The sequence below is a fragment of the Miniopterus natalensis genome, chromosome 9 (assembly GCF_054644295.1).
Source record: "Miniopterus natalensis isolate mMinNat1 chromosome 9, mMinNat1.hap1, whole genome shotgun sequence".
In the NCBI taxonomy this organism is placed as follows: Eukaryota; Metazoa; Chordata; class Mammalia; order Chiroptera; family Miniopteridae; genus Miniopterus; species Miniopterus natalensis.
In genome coordinates, this window is record NC_142089.1 from 53874874 (window position 1) to 53899049 (window position 24176).

At 34.8% G+C, this 24176-nt stretch overlaps 1 protein-coding gene across 1 annotated transcript in view; it reads right to left on the bottom strand.

Moving 5' to 3' along the window:
- COL24A1 (collagen type XXIV alpha 1 chain) overlaps nucleotides 1–24176 on the bottom strand; it is a 251664-nt gene that overhangs the window by 129440 nt on the left and 98048 nt on the right. The window contains exons 22-25 of the mRNA XM_087820561.1: nucleotides 10753–10806; nucleotides 5561–5614; nucleotides 4186–4230; nucleotides 1086–1139 (exon numbers count right to left, since the gene is read on the bottom strand). Coding sequence (XP_087676687.1) covers nucleotides 1086–1139; nucleotides 4186–4230; nucleotides 5561–5614; nucleotides 10753–10806 — 207 coding nt within the window. The remainder of the gene's footprint in view (nucleotides 1–1085; nucleotides 1140–4185; nucleotides 4231–5560; nucleotides 5615–10752; nucleotides 10807–24176) is intronic.

Consider the following 24176-nt stretch of genomic DNA (forward strand, 5'->3'; position numbering starts at 1 on the left):
CACAGGCCCTAAAGCTCTCATAACTCGAAGTCTTTCACAGCTCATTTGATGACAGATATGTTCTAACCTGAATTTATTTGGCAGCAATGCTTTACCTGATCTGAGTGAGGCTCTTTATGACAGTCTTGATTTAGTCTGATAAATCTGAACATCCTCACATTTCACTGCAGAAATATTAATATGTCCACTTATGGTCTGTTGTCTCATTGCTTATTGGCATTTTAGGTAAAATACAGTATAAAGACCATTATTACCTTTTGAAAATTCAAGCATTAATGATTTCAAATAATGAATTATGAAACTACATTTGAGTTGGGCCCTGAAGAAGAGGTGATATTTACACTGGTGATGAGCCATGGCATGAACAAAGGCATAGACAGATTAATGAAAGGTAGAAGATCAAGTTCAGGTTCAAGATCAAGATCAAGTTCAACCACACACAGTTAATCTGATAGGTATGTATGTTTTAGTTACAGAAACAGAATAAATCATTAATTGATGTCTAAAAATTAATAATTATTTTGCAATGTGTAGTAAAATGTTAAATTGCACTGAACCAATACTGTAGTTACTAATGTGTAGCTGCTGAGCATTTGTAAGTGGCTGGTCTGAATTGAAAAATGATGTAGTAATTGTAACATGTAGTTTCTCGTCTACGGCCATACCACCCTGAACGCGCCCAATCTCGTCTATAATATGCAGTTTCTCAAATGCTATTAGAACCAGTTTTAACATCACATTAATTAATGAGTTGAATAAAATCTTTTGACATGTTCACTTTATTTATTATTTATTTATGTATTTATTTAATTTATTTTATATATCTTTATTGACTTCAGGGAGAGGGAAAGAGAGGGAGAGAGAGATAGAAACATCAATGATGAGAGAGTCATTGATCGGCTGCAGCCCACAACCCAGGCATGTGCCCTGACCGGGAATCGAACCCAGATCGCCTGGATCCTAGGTCGAAGCTCAACCGCTGAGCCACGCCCGGCCGGGCTCATTTTACATTTTTATGAAAGTAATAATATATTATCTTTTTGAAAATTATATTTTATAACTGGTAATAAAGTCAGTTTCTTCACCTTTAAGCCTTCTGGTCCTGGTTCACCCATGTATCCCTTTTGACCGGGTTTTCCCTAGAAGAGAACAGAAAAAAAAGAGATATGTTTAATCATTCTCATTTTTTAAAGTTTCCTAAGATTTATAAAATTCAGACGGTTGTATGAGATAAAACAAAATTATTTGATAATTTTATTTTATCATACTCATTACCCATTCATTCTGTAATGTCTATTACAGAATGTGCCATGCACAGTTCTAGGGGCTGGGGACTGAGGGGTGCACTAAACATACCTGCCTTCACAGAGCTTACATTCATTCCAGTGAGGATGCATACTTTAAAATAATAAGTAAAATATATAGTATGTTAGGTAGTGGTAAATGTGGAGGACACAAAATTAAGTAAGGAAGGGAGATACAAACTGTTGTGTGAGTTTTGTTGAATTTTTAAAAATAAAATTGCCAGGGAAGACCTCACTGAGAAGGTAGCAGTTGAGTCAAGATTTGAAGAAAGGGGTAAGTTATATGGATACCTGAGAGAAGAGCATTCCAAGCAGAGGAAACGAGCATGTGCAAAGCCCCTGAGGCAGGAATGTGCCTAGTGTGTTGGAAAAACCATGAAGAGTCAATGCAGCTGGAGCAGAGTAAGAGAGGAGACAAGTAAGGTCAAAGAAGGGAATGGGGGATGGGAAACCAGATCTTACAGTAGGACTTTAGCTTTTACTCTGAGTAAGACAGGAAGCCTTAGACAAGCTTTGAAAAGAGAAGTCCCATCATCTAAGTTTAAGAGGATCATTTTGATGCAAGAGCAGAAGTGGAGAGTTCAAAGAGAAGTCTTCTGCAATAATCCAAATGAGACAGTGGCACAGATCAGAGCAGTAACAGAGAAGGAGGCTGTGAGAAGTAGTAATGTTCTGTATGTAGTCTGAAGGTAGACCTTCTAGAAATTGTTGACAGGTCATGCGTGAAATGTGAGAAAAAGAGAAAAGTTAAGAATGAACTCAAGATTTATGATCTGAATAAAGGACTAAATAAAATGGAGAACACTGTTGCAAGAACAGGTTTGGAGAGTAAACTGGAAGCTCAGTTTTGGACACTTGAGTTTGACAGTCTTGTTAGACATCTAAGTGGAGAGATCATGTGGTAGTTATACAAGTCCAGACTTCAGGGGGTAGAAGGTTCTGATCTAAACATATAATTTTGAAAATCACCAGCATTTTGATGCTATGTAAAGCCATAAGACTGGACCAGTTTATCTGAGTGTAGACAGAAAAGAGAAACCCACAAACCAAGCCTTGGGATACCCCACAATTTATAATTTGAATAAATTAGAAAAATATGCAAATTTACTGCCAGAGAGTCAGGAGGAAGATCGTGCAAATGAAGAAAGTGTTTCCAGGAGGAGAGAGTGATCTAATCAAATTCTGCAGATTGTAAGTATTGAGTAATATAAAGATTAAAGAATGATCATTGAATTCAGCAACATGGAGGTCAATGATGACAAGAATGGTTTTAGCATTCTTGGGAGGAGATTGCTAAATAGAATACTAAGTTTCTATTATCTACTAGGCATTACAGATTTGGATTTTATTATTTCTACCCATTAATAAATACTCTCATATTTTTCTTCTTTAAAAGAAAACAAACAAAACAACCCCCTGGTTCCCATTCCACTTTCCATACAAAAACTTTGGCAAATTAAAATTATACTTAGGACTTCTACCCAAAATGTTCTAATTTTTGCCTTTGCCTTGCTTTAAATTTTCTAGTGGTTTCTCACCAAGCACAAAGTAGAAGAATAAAAAAGTATACCATTATTGTTAAATATCAAGTGCTTTCTAATGAACTTAAATATACAGGAGAAAAAATGTAGTTAAGAGTACAAATTATTAGATCTGTCCATGATTTACAAAAAATTATACTATATTTTATCGCTGTTTGGAAAAAGCCTTAGTGAGAATATTTCTTTGATCTTTAATAATGTGTTATTCTCTCCGGCACTGCAATATATTAAGAAATAGTTATACATCATATCTGCATAATGGAATGACTCTCACTGGAATCTGATATTAGCACTTTTATAATCTCCTTGAAATCAAGCAATTCAGAGCATGTCTTGGAATCATCACTTCTGGTCCTGTTTAAGTTCTGTCATATTAGGTTTATCATCAGCATGTTATGCTTAAGAATATACTATTAAAGCCTTATTTCAATCTAAAAATACAGAAAATATCTCGCAGTGTTGCTTTTAAGATTAAAGATGACATACTTAGAGCAATACTAGTCCTAATCCATCTTCAACCAATAGTAGCAATGATAATAAATATTAAGACTGAGTAGAAGAGAGATGAACATGGCTCCCCAGTTTTCTAAGGAAGTAAATTTTAAGATCAATTATGCTGAACTCAAATAACAACAGTGTTTCTGTTATATAACTCACCTCGCGAAAAAATAGAAAAATATTTTTCCCCCCAATGGAATAGTGGCAGTATATGTGCTAGTGAGGTAAAGGTACAAAAGGAAGAAATACTGTCTCCTTAAGTGTTTTAAGAATCTATATCTTATGATTTCTCAAAAAAAAAGAATGAGTTGTATTTTATGTAAGTCTAAAAATGCCTCTTAAAAATGTGCACACCTTACTTTATGATCAAGTAAACTTTAGTGACACATACCCAAATTCTTAAAGAATTCATTTTCAGAACTTAAAAACAAGTAATTCATATATTACCACACATTATCTGAAAAAAAAGTTGGCATAAAATACATCTTATTAACATTCCATAATTTTACTGACATACTTAGAAAATAAATTCCCAGAATATAACTAAAATGGCTAAGGTATTTAGCTCCCTATTATATTTCAAAAAAAATTATGAATAATTTGCATAAATTATTTAGACCACAGGACCACTGAAGAAACAACTAAATATGTAGAGGCATAATACCACTTAAAATATCCCTGGAAAATTCCAGTTATAGGCCTATTTTATTTGAGGGGGTTGTATGGCTAGTTTGTTTTCAATTTTATCCTTTGTGATAACTTAAAATTTGGTGCTACTGGCAAACATTTACAGAATAGTCATTTTAAAAGAAGCACTCTTTGAAAATTTATATGATACTTACTCTTGGCCCCAGTTCTCCGAAGGGTCCAATTGGTCCTTCTTCTCCCTTAAAAAAAATCAGAGCATATCATGGCCTGAAGTAAGTATTTAAAATGTAAATCCTATTCCCTCTATTTACTTTGAAATCTGAAGCTCATTCTGAGATGCGATAAAATTAATGCTATGACTTTTCTTGTATTTTAATTTTTTCTGTGACAACCTCACATCTACTCTAATTGGTAGATGATATAAGTGATGTAAAGAAAACTGAGAGTGAATAACAGTGAAAGTGATCAGAGTATCACAAAATCAGGATTAGGAATTACTAAAACCATGATTTAAGGATTATCTTTATCTTCTTGGTCTCAGTATCTTTCTGATACAGAGAGGAACTCAATTGAGTTCTCAACAGATGGAATCAACACACATGGGTATGTTAAAAAATTATTGGTCCAGAACATGTCTACACTTGGCACATTTTGATATTTCATTCATTCAATAAATATAGTTTTGAGTCTCAAGTTCTGTCTTAAGCCACAGAGATACAAAGGTATATAGAGTCCTACCCAAAGGGAGGGCTAATTTCTTCTTGACTAATTTATAGGTCCAATATTCTTGAAGTCAAGTTAGTTATAATTTCATAAAACATAAAAACTGTATGGGTGGATAGAGAATAGAGGAACACAGGAAAAATAAAGATTTTAAAAAAAATCCTCACCCAAGCGTATGGTTTATATCGATTTTAAAGAGAGAAGGGAGAGGTAGAGAGAGAGAGAAAAACATCAATGTGAGAGAGAAACATCGACCCGATGCCTTCCATACACACCCCGACCTGGGATCAAACCCACAACCTGGGTATGTGCCCTGGCTGGGAATTGAACCCTCAACCTTTCAGTGCATGGGCCGATGCTCCAACCCACTGAGCAACACCAGCCAGAGAAAGACATTTATAAAGCTAAATTTTTATACATTACTCTTTAAGAAAATAAAAAATAAATGTTTTTATTCCATTTATTGACATGTTTTCTAAATATACTAATTTTTCATCTTTGAATAAAAGTGTGTTACCACATCTGAACAACATATACAGACCTTTATAGAATCATATATCCATTTATTTCATTAACAAACATTTTGTTCAAGTCACAATTTAATTAAGATATAATTTATTGGGTTATAAATAAAAAATAGACACAAATAGTAAGTATAAATTCTACATATGAGTGAGATTCTAGGCCTAGATTCTTCAGACATTCCATGGAGACCACTGACATAAACGTTTTCTATCACTGTCAAAAGCAATGTTTTCTTTAAGCAAAAGCTAATATTCTACAAAAATTAAAAGGAGAAAGACTGAAATAAAAAAATTGTTGATTGGATATTTATTTCCTCCATACCTGAGTTCCTTTGAGACCAGGAGGTCCAGGAGGCCCTCTATTTCCAAGGATTCCCTACAAAAGCAACATAAGCACACATAATAAAAACTTTAACTCAACTAACATTTTTTTCCATCAGCATTAATCTGGAGATGGACAATACTATTTGGTACCATTCATTTCCCATTAGGAAGTTATCCAGATGAGGTGGGCTGGTAGATGAGCAGCAAACTACAAAGCATACAAAAAGTTGGGAAACAGGATAAACTTATTTTTAAACAGTATGTTCAAGTTCAAATAATCTGCTCAGTATGTTACTCTTCAATGAGACACATTTTCAGAAAAAGTACTTCTAAATTTAAAGCAATGGGTCCCACTGTTAATCTGACAATAGTACAATACATACATAATAGAGGGTTCAGAAAGTCTGAAAAAAAGACAGAGAGGATATATAGTGTTTTAATCTGTTAAGAGACCAGCAGAGTCTGGAATACATTGTTGGGACTAAATGCTCTTCAAATAATCTCCCTTCATGATATAAACTGGTAAGAGAAGCCAATTTACAAAAGAAAGTGGCAATCTGAACATGATTAGAAATTTCAAAATTAAAAGAAATCTTTCGAGAATCAAAGTGCATGTTGTCAAAAATCAAATGCTTGCTGAATAAAAATTGATCAAAATAACTAAAAAAAAGTATTTTTATTTCAGAAAACACCCTATAGATCCTTCTCAACATGACAACTAAAGAAACACATCATGCTAACAGGGTCTGGCTCTGTTTTTCCTCTGTTTCTAAACAGTTTCGAGGCAAATAGTAAGGACCAAGAAGAGAGACAAAAGCAGGTCCTTCTCAACCTACAAAATGTAAAGTCATATCCTTCTTCCTTTAAAATATTCTGGTTCTTTCGATAAAATTATCTCTTCTAGACAGTATTTTAAAACCCAGTGATGTTTATAAAATCAAACAGTCTGATGATGTTAGTACGGGTGAGGCGACAAGCTCAAAGTACCCCACAAGGTGATACTGCCCACTGGGAAGTCAACCATGGTTCTCCTTAAAATACCTGGCTTTCAGGTCTTTTGTCCTGTTTTTAAGCACTGTAATTCTAAGACTAAAGGAAGTCATGAGAAGGAAGTTTTAAAGGTCATTATTAATATTCAAAAGGCAGTTGGTTTTCTTCAGTTCTCTGACATTATTCTTGACAAAACTTCGAGAGAAATAAAACTTCCCAACGAGGAAGAATTTGGAAAGCTATCCGGTTCTTCACCTAGTATGAGCCACATACTTAAAAACTCTAAGTTCAATGATCTCTTCCTCTTGAAGTAATTTCTAGTCTCCTAAGACAGAATCTGTTGCTCAGTTATCTGGGCTCTCGCAGCATTTCACTACCTTTTATTTAGCACTTCCTACAACATTTTGTGATTTAAAAAATTTCTCACTAAACTGTAACCTCATCCAGGGGAAGGGCCATGGTTTAAAACTCTTGATTATCCTACATTTAGTACTTGGCCTAACACATAAAAGGAACTCAGTAAATACTAATAAATGAATTATTTAATTAATTAATAAATGTGTTTATATATGTATCAAGCTCAAGTTCCCGAGTATACAGCAGATGAAGGGCTAAAACTAGACACAAGAAGTTCACAACCCCCTTCTCTATACTACATCTCTATCTCAGCTTCCCTTCATGCTACTATTTACTATATCTACCTTTCAGCTTGTGTTACAATTAGTGATTATTTCCACCTTGATGTCAAACAGGACTGCAACCTAAATATGCCCAGAGTCAAACTTCTTTTCTTCCCCACCCTCCAAACCTGCTCCTACTCCCGAGCTCCTTATTTAAGTCAGTGAAATAAGCCAAGTCAGTCCCAGGTTGTTGACTTCCTTTTCTCCCATCACATTTATTTAATCCATTATCAAGTTGTATTGTTTCTATTTCCAAAACAGAGAATATAAGCAAATCGGCAGTTATAATATATAAGTGCTTGATGGATTTTTTTTTTCTTCAGGAATACAGACAAGGGATATCTCAGATTTGGGAGGAACAGGGAAAGCTTCCTGGACAATGTGGTGTGTGATGTGAAGGTGCTAGATGAAGTAGGGCACAGGAAGGTAGAGAGATACCAGACAAAAAGAACAGCACGCAGAATGCTGTGAGGTTTGGACAAGTGTGGTATCATTCGGTACTCTAAACAGAGTAATGCCTTTAGAAGAGTGATGGTAAATCTAACTAAGTCATGTGCCACAAAATGTTCTGGTCAACAATAGACCACGCATAGGACAGTGGTCCCATAAGATTACAATGGAGCTGAAAAATCCCTATAGCCTAATGATGCTGTAGCTGTTATAAAGTCATAGCACAGCACATGACTCGTGTATTTGTGGTGATGCTGATGTAAACAAACCTACTGCACCGCTGGCCATATGTATTATACATAAAATTATGTATAATACATAATACTTAATAATGATAATAAATGACTATGTTACTGGTTTATGTATTTACTATGCTATACTTTGTATCATTCTTTTATCATGTATTCTTTCTACTACAGGGAAGGTCATAAGGAACCCTGTGTAAAAAATAAAGAAGTAAAGCCATAACCTGGAAGCTGTGGAGATTACTGAAGGATTTAAGCCCGAGAGTGACATGATGAGATCTACACTTGACACACATTGTTCCATCAGCAGCTTGGAAGGAGAGTTGAAGAAACGCCAGACTGGATGCAGGAAGAACACTTGAGGTTCTTACACTAATCCTTGAGGGCCTGACCTACAACATGGGCAGTGAAAATAATTTTAAGGGCAAAGAGGAAATTTTGAGTCAGAGATCAGGATAAAGGTGATAATTGATGGCATGAGGTCATTCAGGAGTCAAGAGAGGGTTTGATGCAAAACATATGTGGAGCCTGAATACTGAAGAGGAGGAGGAATTCTTCTCTGGAGACAGGAAGGGGAAACGTCACTGTGTTTAGGGAAAGTTCGTCGATGGCCAGTAGGACTGCCAGATAAAATACAGAATTCCCAGTTAAGTCTGAATTTCACATAAACAATGAATAACTCTTAGTATAAATAGGTTCCAAATATTTATTGCTCGGCAATCTCTCACAAGCCTCCTTTCCCTGAATGCCACGCGTCTCACCTGTCCGTCCTCAAACTCCTGCTCCTTCATCACGTCAGCTCCTGCTGCTTTCTCTGCAAAGTGCAGTCGGGGCCCCCAGCCCTACACTCACACAGTATCCTTATCATATGTCACTCACGGTTCATATAAAGGTTGTCCTGCATATATGTCTTTAGATTGTAAGTTTCTTGAAAGTAGGGATCAGCACTTTTCACCTTTGCAGCCCTAAGTTCTGCACAATGGCTATCATATAGGAGGCAGCCAATACATTTTTGCTGATTGAATGAATGTCCTATTTCAGATCTTCGTAATGTCTTTTCTAGCTCATTTCCTTGCCTTCAATTTATCTTCTATTTATAGCATCCTACATTCTGACACAAGAGGTATCTTTTTAAAACAGAAATCACCAAGGACTCTTTACTACTTAAATATCTTTGATTACTTCATGATGCCCAGGGATAAAGTAGAAACTCTTCAGGCTGGTATTGAATGTTCTCCATAATTTAATTCCGAAGCTAAATGGTTGAGAGATCAGACTTTGAAGCTACACCTGGGTCACAGTTATGTGACTATGAAGGAATAACTTAACCCACTGTAAAACAGGAATGATATCTACCTTATAATGCTGTTGTGAAGATTAAATGAGGAATCTGTAAAACATTTACTATAGTACTATATAGTAATCCATGAGGGGGTATGTTCCAATATTCTCAGTGGATGCTTGAAACCATGGCTAGCAACCAAACCTAAATATACTGTTTTTTCCTATATGTACATACCTATAATAAAGTTTAATTCATAAATTAGGAATAGTATGAAACTAATAACAATAACTAATAAAATAGAACAACTATAGTAATATATTGCAATTAAAGTTATGTTAATATGTTCTCTCTCAAAATATATCATTGTAGTGTATTCAGTTTTCACTTACAGCTTCTCTTTGACATATCCAAATTGCCAGCATCACCACTCTTGCATTTTGGGGCCATTATTAAGTAAAATAAGGGTTACTTGAACATAAACACTGCAATATAGCCACAACCAATCTGAAAATGGAGGTGGCTACTAAGTGACTAACAGGAATACACAGTGTGAATACTGTGGACAGTGGGATGATTCATTATGTCGGTGAGACAGAGCAAGACCACGTGAGATTTCGTCACACTAATCAGAACTTCATGTACTTTAAATTTATGAATCATTTCTGTAACTTTCCATTTAATATTTCTGAACCACATTGACCAAGGGTAAATGAAACTGCAGAAAGCAAAACTGTGGATAATGCGGGACTACTGTGTCTATACTGATACTCTTTACAGATTCATCTCCCATCACTTCCTCTCTACTCATACTGATAACTTTCCACAGCTTCCTCTCTACTCGTACTGAAGCCTTCCACAGTTGGCTTCATAACCTGATAATTCTCCAAACTTCAGACTTTTTCATCTTTCGATGTCTTTATTTTCACAATAATTTATTTGCTTATAATGTTCATTCTATGTCAGTCTGCCTGACAAAGCTTGGTGTTTAAAATTTTGCTATATACATATACATAATAACAGTAAAGGAAGCTCAAAATGCTTAGGTTTCTTAAAGGTATTTTGTGCAAAGAAGTCCCAGCACACCGCAGGCTTTCTTTTATTTTAATTAGTGGATACTCTATGGGCACTAAAGGGTTTCAGTGGTCAGAACACTCTCACCCATTTACTATAAGCTATTGTTTTTAGGTGTGTTTTTTTCATCTCTTCAAAAAAATACTTTTTCAGTGATTTATGTGCTTTGCAAATACTGTCATCCTAACCTAAGTCCAGACCAAAGCAGAAAAATCATTTTCGATGACCTGAACCTGAAAAATTGGATAACAGATTCTTACTTAACAAAGGGCATCAAAGGATCCAGACATGCAAACTACTCCCTGATTACCTTGAAACAAGATGTACAAAGTGTATTAAATGCATCTGAGACTGTTCAAACATATCCAGAAATATTCTGATTTCCTAAAATCTTTCTTAAAACTAACTCACTGAAATGTGAGATTAGAGGACTATAGGTATCAAATTTTTTTCTTTTTCTTTTGTTTACCTTTGATCCTTCAGGGCCATTTTGTCCAGGAATACCAATATCACCTGGAAAACCCTAGGGAACAAAAAAATGAAAAGTTTATTCCATAGCAAATTGCTTTAAGTATATCAAGCATATAAAAATTCCCTTTGCTTTTCTCTCATGCCTAGTTAGAATGATTTGTACTCCTCAAAAACTCAATATTAAAGATTAATTGTTAGGCAGTTAACACTGGAACACTGCACTTGCAAAGTGCCCTAAAACAGCTTGCTTTGTGAGGTGTTCACAAACAATCCTCAGACCTCTCATCCAGTCTAAGAGAGTGGGAGTCTTATTCAAAAATCATCTACAACTTGAAAAAAAGGCAAACGGTCCATAACAGGTCCTTTCAATGCCACATGGGACTCAGAGCCACCCAAGGATTAGGGGAATGTACTTTGCTAGACTCACTGTTTACTAACCATACAGTAACTTGTAGATTTCTGCTAAGTAGAGACATAAATAACTACTGTCTGATGAGAAAAATAACCCCAAAGGTTATGGATTAATATATAGGGCTTTGATTAGTTTTGTATCTAACTCAACTACCTTACTCTAGCACTCACATATATGTCTATAAATACTTATCTCTTCAAGTGCTCTTTGAATTCATCTTAACTTCTTACTAGTACCATCATTAATTAATGAGTTGAATATAATTTCTGACCCATGTTTACTTTATATTTGCCTGAGAATCATAATTTTACCTTTCTGGAAATGATACTTCAGTAGTCTAAAATAGTTGGCTCAAGAAACAGAGATGTACTATAATGTTAAATAAACTGTGCCGGGAAAAGGCCTAGAATGTTACTCTAAATGATTAGATTAATATTCTTGCTGAAATAATGAATTAGATTGTTATTCATCATGACTAGTTTCAACAATGATAATAAATGACTATAATTTTACTTGTATTAATTTTGTCACAGATAAAACTGTTTCAGTTTCCTGTGGACATAGACAAAGAAATAAAAAGTAATACAAATTCAAGAACCAGCATCTTTAAAAGTAAAGAAGGCTGAAATTAAACATGAATGTCAGCTAGAAAATGTAGTTCAGTGGAGGGGTAAATATGAAGGTAATAACAATTCCCACAAGTAAAAGAGAGATTAGCAAGGTTGATTCTGAAATACTCTTCTTGGAAGGAAAATCAAGAGAAAGGGTACTGACTCATCCACTCTGGATTAGGACAGAAATACCTTGACTCCAATTTAAAACCTGGATTCTGTAAAAAAAAAAAGTATTACTTGGGAACATTTCTGGCAGAAAAAAGGCAGTGGTAACAGAAAGACTGGTCACAGAATCAAATTTCTGGAAGTTTTGGAACAGAATATGTTTAATACAGACTTACTGACTGCTTTTCTAATTAAAGGAAATCAGGTTCACTTATGCCTTCTCTGCCTTAAATAATTCTTTCTTCACTTGGAAGTCTTATGTTTTAATTAAATAAATGATTGAATAATATTTTCCTTGGAAATCTTTCTTTGATCCCCATATCTTGAGTCATGTCCCTTCTAAGAACTCTCACATCATCCTGGGTACTACAGTGCCACTTAATGTCATGTTTTGGCTTGTTTTGTTTTCCACATCAGATTGTAAACTCCTTGAGGACATTTTTATGTTTTATTAACAATCATATTCCCCATAACCAGTTCAACACCTGGCACAGGGTAGGTGCTAAATAAAAGATTCTTGTCGTTGTTGAATAACTGACTTGTTTCTTCTGAAAAGAAAAAAGACAACATGTTGGTGGCTGCTTTGAGCCTTTAGGCACTGGTGTACAACCACTGGTTCAGAGCATCCCCATGGATAAATGAGTAATTTCTGTCCAACCTTCAGAGGAGCCCAGCACATCCTGTCCTACCAGAAAACAAGAAAGCTATCTAGAGCCTTATTAAAAGAACTCTGGGAGCTTGGAGAGGATCCCACTGGCCAGATATGAAACAATATGAACTTCAATAAGGATAACAACTGCAATGGATTAAAACATGTCAAATATGTTCAAATTCATAAGTTCAAAATGACAGAACAAGAAGAAAACTGTATGTGCAGAGGATGCAAGGGAGCCAACTCATTATTTTGAAACCTGGTAAACAAAAGTAAAGAATCAAGCATTTATTCCACCTTTCCTCTATATATTGTACCACTACGAATCAAATAGATGAAGGAATGCATTCCAACCAATGAATAAAAAAGACATGATAGAGCAAGAATGTCTCCATGTTGCAATCACCCAAATGATCTAATGGATCTACGCAGTTTAGTAACCAACTAATACTAACATCACACACAAAAAGAGATAACTAGACATTAAGTGCTTCCTGATGAAAGAACACATACCACCTATAGTCTTGCCAAAACCAAACAAACAAAACTGAATATGGCCAGGACTCTGTACATGACTATCAATTTGAGGAAATACAGAGGACCAAGAAACGTGTAACTATACCATAAGACTATAATCAGCAAAATCCAGGCTGTGGGAAACTCTACAGGTTAAATGACTGAAGATCTTCAACAACTAAATTATAAGGGGGAAAAGGGAAATGGAAAGAGACTGTGTAGATTAAAAGACACAGCAATAAGATAAACCTAAACTGTAGTTTCAAAAGATGCACACTTGAGTGATAAATCATAAAAGAAAAAAGAGGAACTGCTTACTTTTGGGAGGAGAGAGAGGCTTGTGGGTATGTTGGGATCTATAAATACCTCTGGCAGTTCAATTCCTGACCTGCGTGGTAGTTACAAGAGTGTTTTCTTATAAATGTTTGTGATATACATTTATTTTATATAGTTTTCTGTATCTATGTTTTATATTTAAATAAAACAGTAAGAAAAAAGTTATGGAACTGACTTGCACATAAACACTGAATATTTAGTATATATACGCATTAATATCTGCTCTTTTTTAAACATTAAAAGAATAGTGATGGAATATTAAAAAAACAAAGTATCAAAGACCAGGGGGACTAGAAGACAAAAGATGTCAACAAATATGATCTTATGTTATAATGATGTAAGCTGACTGTTTTAAAATTAGAACTTAATTTAAAAGTTCAGAAAACATCAGCACAGTTATTAAAAGGAGAAAAAGCAATCTCTAAAACTTGGCCAGAAAACAATTTTATAATTTGAAAATTTCATACCCAGGTTACTGCCAAGTAGAGATCTTGTCTTTCAAATATAAAAATTAGAGTTAACTGGGTCCAATGAACTTTAATAATAACATATGTCTATAAAAAGATTTTTTTAACTCTCAAATTTACTGTTTAAAATGTAAATCAAATGACAGGACATGGCCATGCTTGCCAAGTAGCAATATTTCAGAGACCTTACAGACTGAAAGATAAAAAATGTATCATTCAGAGTCTAAAATCTGATTTAAAAATTATGTTGGCATGAAACCATACAGGAAAAAATTAAAAATGAAAATCTCATAAGGATACTATAATTTATTTTAATTTAAAATAACTTGGAAACACTGAAAAGTCAAAACGGTTTCTCCTTCAATGTGCTTCACTATCTGCTAAGTCATCACATCACAACGGAAAGTGTAACACCTAAGTGAGAAAAAGAAAGAGCAGCCTGATTTCAGGTGCCTTTTAAAAATTTCAGATATAATTGACATATAACATTGTACTGCCTTTAGGTGTAAAACATATTGATTCAATATATGTATATATAGTGAAATAATCACCACAGCAATTCTAGTTAACATCCACCACCACAAATGTTATAATTTTTTTTATAAGAACTTTTAAGATCTACTCTCTTAGCAACTTACAAATACACAGTACAGTAGTATTTACTATGCCATAATGCTGTACATTACATCTTCATGACCTACTTACTTTATTTTTCATCTTCTGTCACTATATATTTGGCCCTCTTTACATTTACTACCCGTAACTGGAAGTTTGTACTTTGTTACCACCTTTACGTATTTCGACCCTGTCCCCCTACCTCTGGCAACCACTAACCTGTTCTGTATTGTTTTATAGCAGGCATAAAACAACATTAATCTTGTTGGAAATCTGCATCAGTGCCCTTGGGTGAGCAGGTGCATCGTCAATGAGCAGTAATATTTTGAAAAAAATCTTTTTTCTGAGCAGTAGGTCTCAATAGTGAGCTTAAAAATATTCAGTAAGCCATGCTGTAAACAGATGTGCTGTCCCCCAGGCTTTGTTGTTCCATTTATAAAGCACCGGCAGGGTAGATTTAGCATAATTCTTAAGGGCCCTAGGATTTCTGGAACGGTAAATGAGCACTGGATTTAATTTAAAATCACCAGCTGCATTAGCCCCTAACAAGAGAGTCAGCCTCTCCTTTGAAACTTTGAAGCCAGGCATTGACTTCTCTTCAGTTGGCATCTTGATGGTAACTTCTTCCAATATAAGGCTGTTCCATCTACATTGAAAATCTGTTGCTTAATATAGCCACCCTCATTAATTATTTTAGCTAGATCTTCTGGATAATTTGCTATGGCTTCTACATCAACACTTACCGCTTCACATTGCACTTTTATGTTATGGAGACAGCTTCTTTCCTTAACCTCATAACCAACCTCTGCTAGCTTCAAACTTTTCTTCAGCAGCTTCATCACCTCTCTCAGGCTTCAGGGAATTGAAGAGAGTTAATTAAGCCTTGCTCTGGATTAGGCTTTGGCTTAAGGGAATGTTGTGGCTGGTTTGGTCTTCTACCCAGACCATTAAAACTTTCTCCGTATCAACAATAAGGCTGTTTCACTTATCATTCATGTGTTCACTGGAGTAGCACTTTTCATTCCCTTCAAGAACTTTTCCTTTGTATTCACAACTTGGCTAGCTGTTTGGTGTAAGAGGTCTACATTTTTTTATCTATCTCATCTTTCAACATGCCTTCCTCAATAAGCTTAATCATTTCTAGCTTTTGACTTAAAGTGAGAGATGTGCGACTCTTCCTTTTACTTGAACACATAGAGGCCATTGTAGTGTTATTAATTTGCCTATTTCAATATTGTTGTATCTCAAGGAATAGAGAGGCCTGAGGAGAGGGAAAGAGACTGGAGAATGGCCAGTCAGTGGAGCAGTCAGAACACACACAACATTTATCAATTAAGTTCTTACATGGGTGCAGTTTGTGGTGCACCAGAACAGTTACAATAGTAATATGAAAAATCATTGATCACAGACCACAGTAACAGATATACTAATGAAAAAGTTTGAAATGTTGCAAGAATTAACAAAATGTGACACAGACACAAAAAGTGAGCAAATGCTGTTAGAAAAACTGGTGCCCATAGACTGTTCTGTCCAGGGTTGACACAAAACTTCAATTTGTAAGAAACACTGTATCTGCGAAAAGCAATAAGGTGAGGCACATAAAATGAGGTTTGCCTGTATGGCATAAAATAAGGGGTCCAGTTTCACTTTTTTGCATGTATCTGTCCAGTTTTACCAACAACATTTATTGTAAGGACTATCTTCCCCCCAATTGTTTATCCTTGGTTTCTTTATCTTAGATTAATTGACTATATATAGGTGCGTTTATTTCTGGGTTTTCTATTCAGTTCCATTGGTCAATGTGTCTGTTTTTATGCTGATACCATACTGTTTGAATACTATATCTTTGTAATATAGTTTCAAACCAGGAAGCATGATGCCTCTAGCTTTCTTCTTCTTTCTCAAGATTGCTCTGGCTATTTGGAGTCATTTCTGGTTCCATACAAATTTTAGAATTGTTTGTTCCATTTCTGTGAAAAATGCCATTGGGATTTTGATAGGAATTATCTTAAATCTGTAGACTGCTTTGGGTAGTATGGGCATTTTGACAATATTAATTCTTCTAAACCATAAGCATGGAATATCTTTTCATTTATAAGTGTCTTCTTCAATTTCTCCCATTAATGTCATAGATTTCAGTGTATACGTCTTTCACCTCCTTGGCTAAATTTATTCCTAGGCATTGTGTTCTTTTTGATGCAATTGTAAATGGGATTGTTTTCTTAATTTTTCATTCTGACAGTGTGTTAATAGTGTTTGGAAACACAAATGATCTTTGTATAGTTATTTTGTATCCTGCATTTGGTGCCTTCTTAACAGAAATAATCTAATCATCAATTTTTATCAAGTAGAAACCTAAAGAAGCTTGAAAAATAATAAGTAAAAATGTGTCTTCTATTTTTGGACCCCTCACATCTGTTTACTGCACAAAGAAGTGTGACTCAGCATTCTCTCCAGTAAAAACAATGCTTTATTATGCTCTAATTGCTAAAGGCTGCAGACTACTTCACACGCATTTTTAAAAGCAAAACCTGGGAACCAAAGGCACTAGCAGATTCCATTAGTTTCCTGGGATCTTATAAAAGTAAAATATTGTTATTCTTATTCTGGCAGTAGTCATAAGTTTGGAAGCTAGAATGTCCTAATAAAGTAAGTATATGATGCTCTATGGCAAGTCTCTGTTTTCTATTGAGATTTATAGTCCTTTTGGTGTAAAAAAAAAAAAAAGGTTCAAATGGATAAGCAATCCACAAAATAAATAAATCCAATGGATAAAGTAACAATAGTGTATCAGTAAATTGAAAACAACATGAATGTGGCAACCTGGACCAATCTCAAATGCATTATGCTAAGTAAAAGAACTCACATTATAAAGGATTACACACTATGTAAATTCATTTATACAAAAACTTTCAGAAATGCAAATTAGTCTATTGTGACAAAAAGCAGATCAGTGGTAGCCTGAAAAGGGTGGGGGCAGGAAGAACAGAAGGGAGAAAATACAAAAGATGAAAAAGACACCGCTGAGTCTGACAGATATGTTCACTATCTTGATCTTGGTGATGAGTTATACATACATGAACAATTATAAAATTACACAATTTAAATAAATTCATCTTATTATTTTATGATATAACTACCTCAGAATGTCAATTATAGCTGAATAAGCTGTAAAAAAAAGGTAACTGGTATCGGGTGTTTCAGGTAATCATTTATTTTTTGGTAGGCAACAGTTTGTAACAATTTAAAGACCTTTACAGAAAAAATAAAAGTTACTCATTGAATTTTCCCCCAGATAAAATCAGCAAAGTTCAGATTTTGAATTGTTTTGGAGGTAACAGTATGTTCAGTTATAATAATATGTTGAAAATAAATATTTTGAGAAATTTAAACGTTCCTAATATTTTATAAGATAGCTTTAAAATACTCAGTTGTTATAGATAAGAGTGGCATTTAGGCCATTTAACTTTCATGAAAATTTTCAAATTTTCATTGATTTTTATATCCATCATGCTTTAAATATACAAAAACTAGCCCAGCTGGTGTGGCTCAGTGGTTGAGCACGAACCTATGAACCAGGAGGTCACGATTCTATTCCCCGTCAGGACACATGCCCAGGTTTTGGGCTGGATCCCCAGTAGGGAGCATGTAGGAGGCAATTGATTAATGACTCTCATTATTGATGTTTCTCTCTTTCTCCCTTCCTCTCTCTGAAATCAATAAAAACATATTGAAGAAAAAAACATATATATATATAAGGCAAAACTCAATATGGTTTGCCTTAAATTTGTCTTCTTAGTAGTTTATAAGTGTGAACAACGTAGATATGAATATATTCTTTACAAAAATAGTCATATTAAAAAAAGATAAAATTAATAAATCATTTAAAATAGGGCAACATATAAATTATGAATTCCTAGAGGGCAAAGTTACACAAAGCTTAGTCTGGTGCTGGACATACAGCACATTCAATAAATATTTGATGGCCTGAATTGACAAACAAGGTAAAAACAAATTGTATGAACAATTTTATTTTCAATTATGCAGTTTCAAAAGTTATCCTCTGTCCGAGAAACCAACCCCCCCCCCCCCAAAAAAAGCCCAAAGTCAACTAGCATAGCTTCTATATATAGGACTGAAATTTCACATATGCAAACAAGAAAGAATGTACCCAGAGGGAGAGAGGATCTGTAAGGGGAGAATTTGCTATAGATCCAAAAAAAAAAAAAAAATCATATGAGTCTGTTCTTTAGCATTTGTGAAAGTACATACCATGTCAGTAATAAGGTAAGTCCAAGTAGGAAAGTAATAAAGAAAAGATTACCTTTTCTGAGTGAGAATAATCCATCCAAAAGTTAAGGCCAACATTTTTTTAAGGGTAAAAGTAATAAATTCGCTTTCCCAGTAAACTATAGAAACGAAACTTTAACACAAGGCAGCATGCAACTGCAAATCAAGGAACTGTTCTATATTCTGAGAAAACCATGAACAGAAAATGTGAGATTCTGGAAAAATAAATGCAAAATAAAGAATTCATCCAGGTATCTGGCTCTCTTCTCTTTGGCTGTTTTAGATGTAAAACGCCACAAAAAAAAGATTATTGTTGAAAATCTTTGCAAATGATTTTTGCTATTCATGTGTTTTCCCTTTTGTAATTCTATATATTTGAGCAGTAAATATAGCACAGCTGAATTCATTTATGTGTTGCATCCTAAACACTCAGCAGAGAAAATCGACAACAGAAAAGACAATAAAATCCCGTATGACACAAGCATATACCCTTTGTACTAAATAAGACTTTGTTTAAATAGCATTCACACACAGTATGTTTGAAGTCACTCTTAGAAGAACCTACAAAGTCAATTGCAAATTCCACTGTTATTTTCCTAAAATTTACACAAAGCTACATTAAATTTATAATTTTTAAATAAACTATTTTGACCACTATTTGATACTTAGGTTCGGATGAGCTATGGCAACAAAAAGCAGATCAGGAGTAGACAGGGGAAGGGAGGAACATCAGGGACAGGAAAGAAAGATTACAAAGAAGTTTTGTGGTTTGATGGATGTTCACTATTTTGATTTTGCTGATGGTTTTAGGAGTTATCCACATATCAAAAATTATCAAATTGTATAAATATATGCAGTTTTTATATGTAAATTACAGCACAATACAACTATAAAACAAATAGGTAATCGGTGTTGGGCGTTTTTGATAATCACTTGCTTTTTGGTAGACAACAGTTAGCAACCATTGGAAGATCCTTAAAAAACTTGTCCCCAGATAAACATCAGTGAAGCTCAGATTTCAAATTGTTTTGGAGGTAATAGCATAACTATAATTGGACACTTACCTTTGCATAAGTATCATTTTAATTACTCAGTGTCTATATATTTGACTCATTTCAAATTCTTATGAGTGTCTTAATTAAGAATATCAATTCACTCATTCGACATGTAGTTACTAAGTGTCAGGCATTGTTCTTGGCACTGAACATGTACACTAGAGAACAAAAATATTCCCTAGCTTCATAAAATGTATACTCTGGAGACTATCTCAGATTCTCCCCGTTTCAGTGTGTGTGTGTTCGTGCCAGGAAGTGGGGAGTTAGGTGATTAAAAAAGGCTGACTTATATTGTTACAAGGAAAGGGCATGTATCAACTGCCTACTGTTGTTTTAAATGCACAGCTATGGGTCTGGGCCACTCTGTGTTGTATCCCATTCTTTCTTTTTCCAAATGAAATGACTATTGTGGCAATCTTGTTTTCTTTCTAAAATTATATACTGGTTGGTTGAGATGTGGACCTCCATCTAGGCCTCACTGAGAACAAGGCGCCTTACTCCAAGAAGCGAGCCGTGGAGCTGTTGGCAATGATGGACTAATACTTGGGCTATCCTTTGCTGGAGAGGTCTTTTCAAGTGTGTGGGTGACTGCAGTATATCACCGGAGGCATTTAAGAAACCGTGTAAGTGGGAAGAAGGGTAAATTGTAGATACTAGGTGCCAAAGATGTGACTTGTAGAGGGCATTTTTGTTGTTGTCAGTCCTCACTGGAGGCTTTTTTTTCCATTGATTTTTAGAGAGAGTGGAAAGGGGGGAGGAAGGGGAAGGGGGAAAGAGAGAGAGAAATATTGATGTGAGAGAGACACATTGATTGGTTGCCTCCAGCACGAGCCCCGACTGGGGCCGGGATAGAACCTGCAACCCAGGTACATGCCCTTGACCGGGAATCAAACCTGTGACCTTTAGGTGCCCTGGAGCAACACTGGTGAGGGCTATGGAGGGCATTTTTTAAAACAATCAGCTTACCACCTCTTTTTCATAATACAAGAATTATGGTATTAGGCCTGACTACTGAGCTTCTGAATACTCTGCCTCTGACAATGCTTGGAATCAAAGGTCTTACGCAATTTGGCCCCAACCTAGTTTTACAACTTTATCTGTCAGTCCATACCAACACAAAGAATCTGTATCAACAGTCAGTTTTATTGCTGTTTTGTAAATCCAACATGCATATTACCTAGATGTTCAGGCTTTGCTCATATGATTTACCCTGCCTGAAACGCCCCCCCCTTTCGTGCCATTTATTCATCAACAATCTAATTCAAGACCCATCTTTTCCATCCAGCCTTCCCTAATTCTTCTACCTCATGCTACTTTCTCTATTAACACCAAAGTATAATTACTTATTTAACTCTCACATAATGCCTTTACCAGTGTCTAGTATATGTATATGCCTTGTTTTACCCAACTAGACTATAAATTTCCTCAAGCTGTGGATAATACATTTTTGTATATATCCTACAGTGTTTACTAGGTACAGTTTTGCACACAATAGGAACTCAAGAAATAAATTTTTATTGACTGATTTAATCAGGCGTCTTCTTTCAGAACCACTCCTTGAATAACAACTAAAAATACCAAGTTACTCAACCAAACCCAAGTGACAAAAGATAAAAAATAATAGGTTTAAGTGAACGGAATCCATCATGCCGAGACCTACTCAACTCATGCAGTTGGCTGGCTTATTCTGTTAAGTCAACTGAGATGCTAAAATGGCCATTTAGAAGCACCCCTTTGCTTGATGTGAGCAGACTCTCCAAATGAACTTTGGTCTTTGTCTCTAATGAGGACCACCCTGGTGGAAAACAGGACCCACTGCTTGGCCACTTCTGATATCTCAGTGATTACTCTTCTCAGCTCATTTTTGTATTAAACAACTGGCCCCATTTATGAAGAACATCATCCAAAATTCAACTATTTGACAATCTCTGTAGCAAAGGGAGGTTAACAGCTGAATCAACATTCTAACTATCCTGCAACCACACTCGAAGGTGGTTTGTTGCCAGCATTGGGAGAAAGCATGGTGTTAGTATTCAAAACTGATACTACTATGCTTAAAGAAATAGAAAAGATTCCTGTATGGTATTTTCCGTACATTCTTATTAAGAAATAATCAGTATAAAAAAATTTAATGTTATGTTTTAAAACAGTTGATGTTTTATCTTGGGATACTTCTAATATTTTAATTCTGTGAAGTGCTAAATGCATAGATATATTTACAGCAAATTCATAATCTGCCTAGAATAAGTAAAACATTAAGAAGCAAGAAAAAAACCTTTGAAATGGTTCAAAGTGATATTTGTTAAGATGATCTTTAATGATAAGATTTTCTTCGATGCCGAAGGCAAGTAATACAGCATTTACAACAAAAACTTGAGCTCTTTACTTTCACCAACTTTTAAGAAGATCTGAGCTTTCAAACTAAAAGGCACTAGCAGGATACACTGGCCAGTTTCGTCCCCTCCTGTTGACAGTGTAGATGGCCACTTGTAGGGTGTGATTACTCTGAGGAGTACCAGTTTCAAACCACTCACAAATTTTTCCCTGCTCACTAAATGACAGCCAAAATTCTATAAATTCAAGGCTTATTGCATTAGTTCCAGCTTTATATTTAGTGTTGAAGTGTAAATATCCTTGAAATGGTACTATATTGCAGTTAGCTGTTAACCGTTTACTGCTTGGATTGAGATATATTTATCTGGTCTTTCTCTAAAAACAGGCTTTGATGGGAAGAAAAAGAGACACATGTTATTTCAGATAGACAAGAACTCATGCTCAAGAGGGAAAGAATACAGAATGAGGAGACCAAGGGAAATAATTTCTTTGGTTATTTTATAATTTTCTCTGAGGACTACACTGATTCTAGACTTCTAAAAATGACCTGATTTTTAATATTTTATTTTTTCAAACCTAATTAATCTTGATATCTGTGGAAAAGTCAGAGAGTGGAGACTTTGACATAGTCTGAATTGAATATTGATTTTTTAAATATAAGCTCCTTTAAGTCAGGATCTAATATAATTCATCTCAGCATTTTTTAGTGATTAATATATAATAGGTATCTCAAAAAATCTGTAACAAATAACTAGAATTGGGTTGTCAAATGAGGAATCCAAAAGGCAAGGATACTCCTATAGTCAGGTTCCGAGTATCAGTCAATCATTCACATTTACATAACTTCCAATCATAATGTTTGTGAACAGAATGTTAGAGATTAGTACCACCCTTAAAGATCTAAAATATGTACAGGTGGTGGTCTCTGCAAGAGCAATGGTTTATTCACAAGATTGCCCCCTACAGAAATCAGCTGTAATATATCTTGTAATCAGAAAGTGCGACACCTCCAACTTTGTTCTTCTTTCTCAGGACTGCTTTGGCTATAGATCAAATAATCTATAATTTTTGACAAGGGCACCAAGAACACACAATGGGGAAAGGATAGTCTGTTCAATAAACAGTGTTAGGAAAACTGAGTGTCCACATGCATAAGAAGGTAAATGGACCACTCTCACAAAAATTAACTCCAAATGGATCAAACACTTAAATATAAGACCTGAAACTGTAAAACTCCTAGAAGAAATAGGTAGAAGCTCCATGACATTGGTCTTGTTAATGATTTCCTGGATAAGACACAGGCAACAAAAGCTAAAATAAACAAGTGGGACTACATCACACTAAAGAGCTTCTGTACAGCAAAGAACATAATCAATAAATTAAAAAGGGAATCTGAAGAATGGAAGAAAACATTTGCAAATCATATATCTAACAAGGGGTTAATACCCAAAATAAAGAACCCATAAAATTCAATAGCAAAAAATCCAATCAGATTGAAAAATGGGCAGAGGATCTGAACAAAAATTTTTTCCAAAGAAGATATACAGATGGCCAACAGGTACATGAAAAGGTTTTCAACATCATTAATCATCAGGTAAATGCAAATTGAAACCACAATGAGATATCACTTTACATATGTTAGAATGGATGGGAATACTTGTGCATTGTTGAGAATGTAAATTGGTGCAGCTATTATGGAAAACATTACAGAAACTTTCAAAAATTACCATATGAATCCAGCAATTCAACTTCTGAGTATTTATCTGAAGAAAACAAAAATATTAACTCAAGAAGATATACGCACCCCCAGGTTCACTGTAGCATTATTCACAGTAGCCAAGATACGGAAACAATATCAATGTCTCTCAAAAAATAAATGCATAAAAATGTAGTATATATACAATGAAATATTATTCAGCAATGAAATAAATGAATTTTTGCCATTGCAACAACATGGATGAACCTG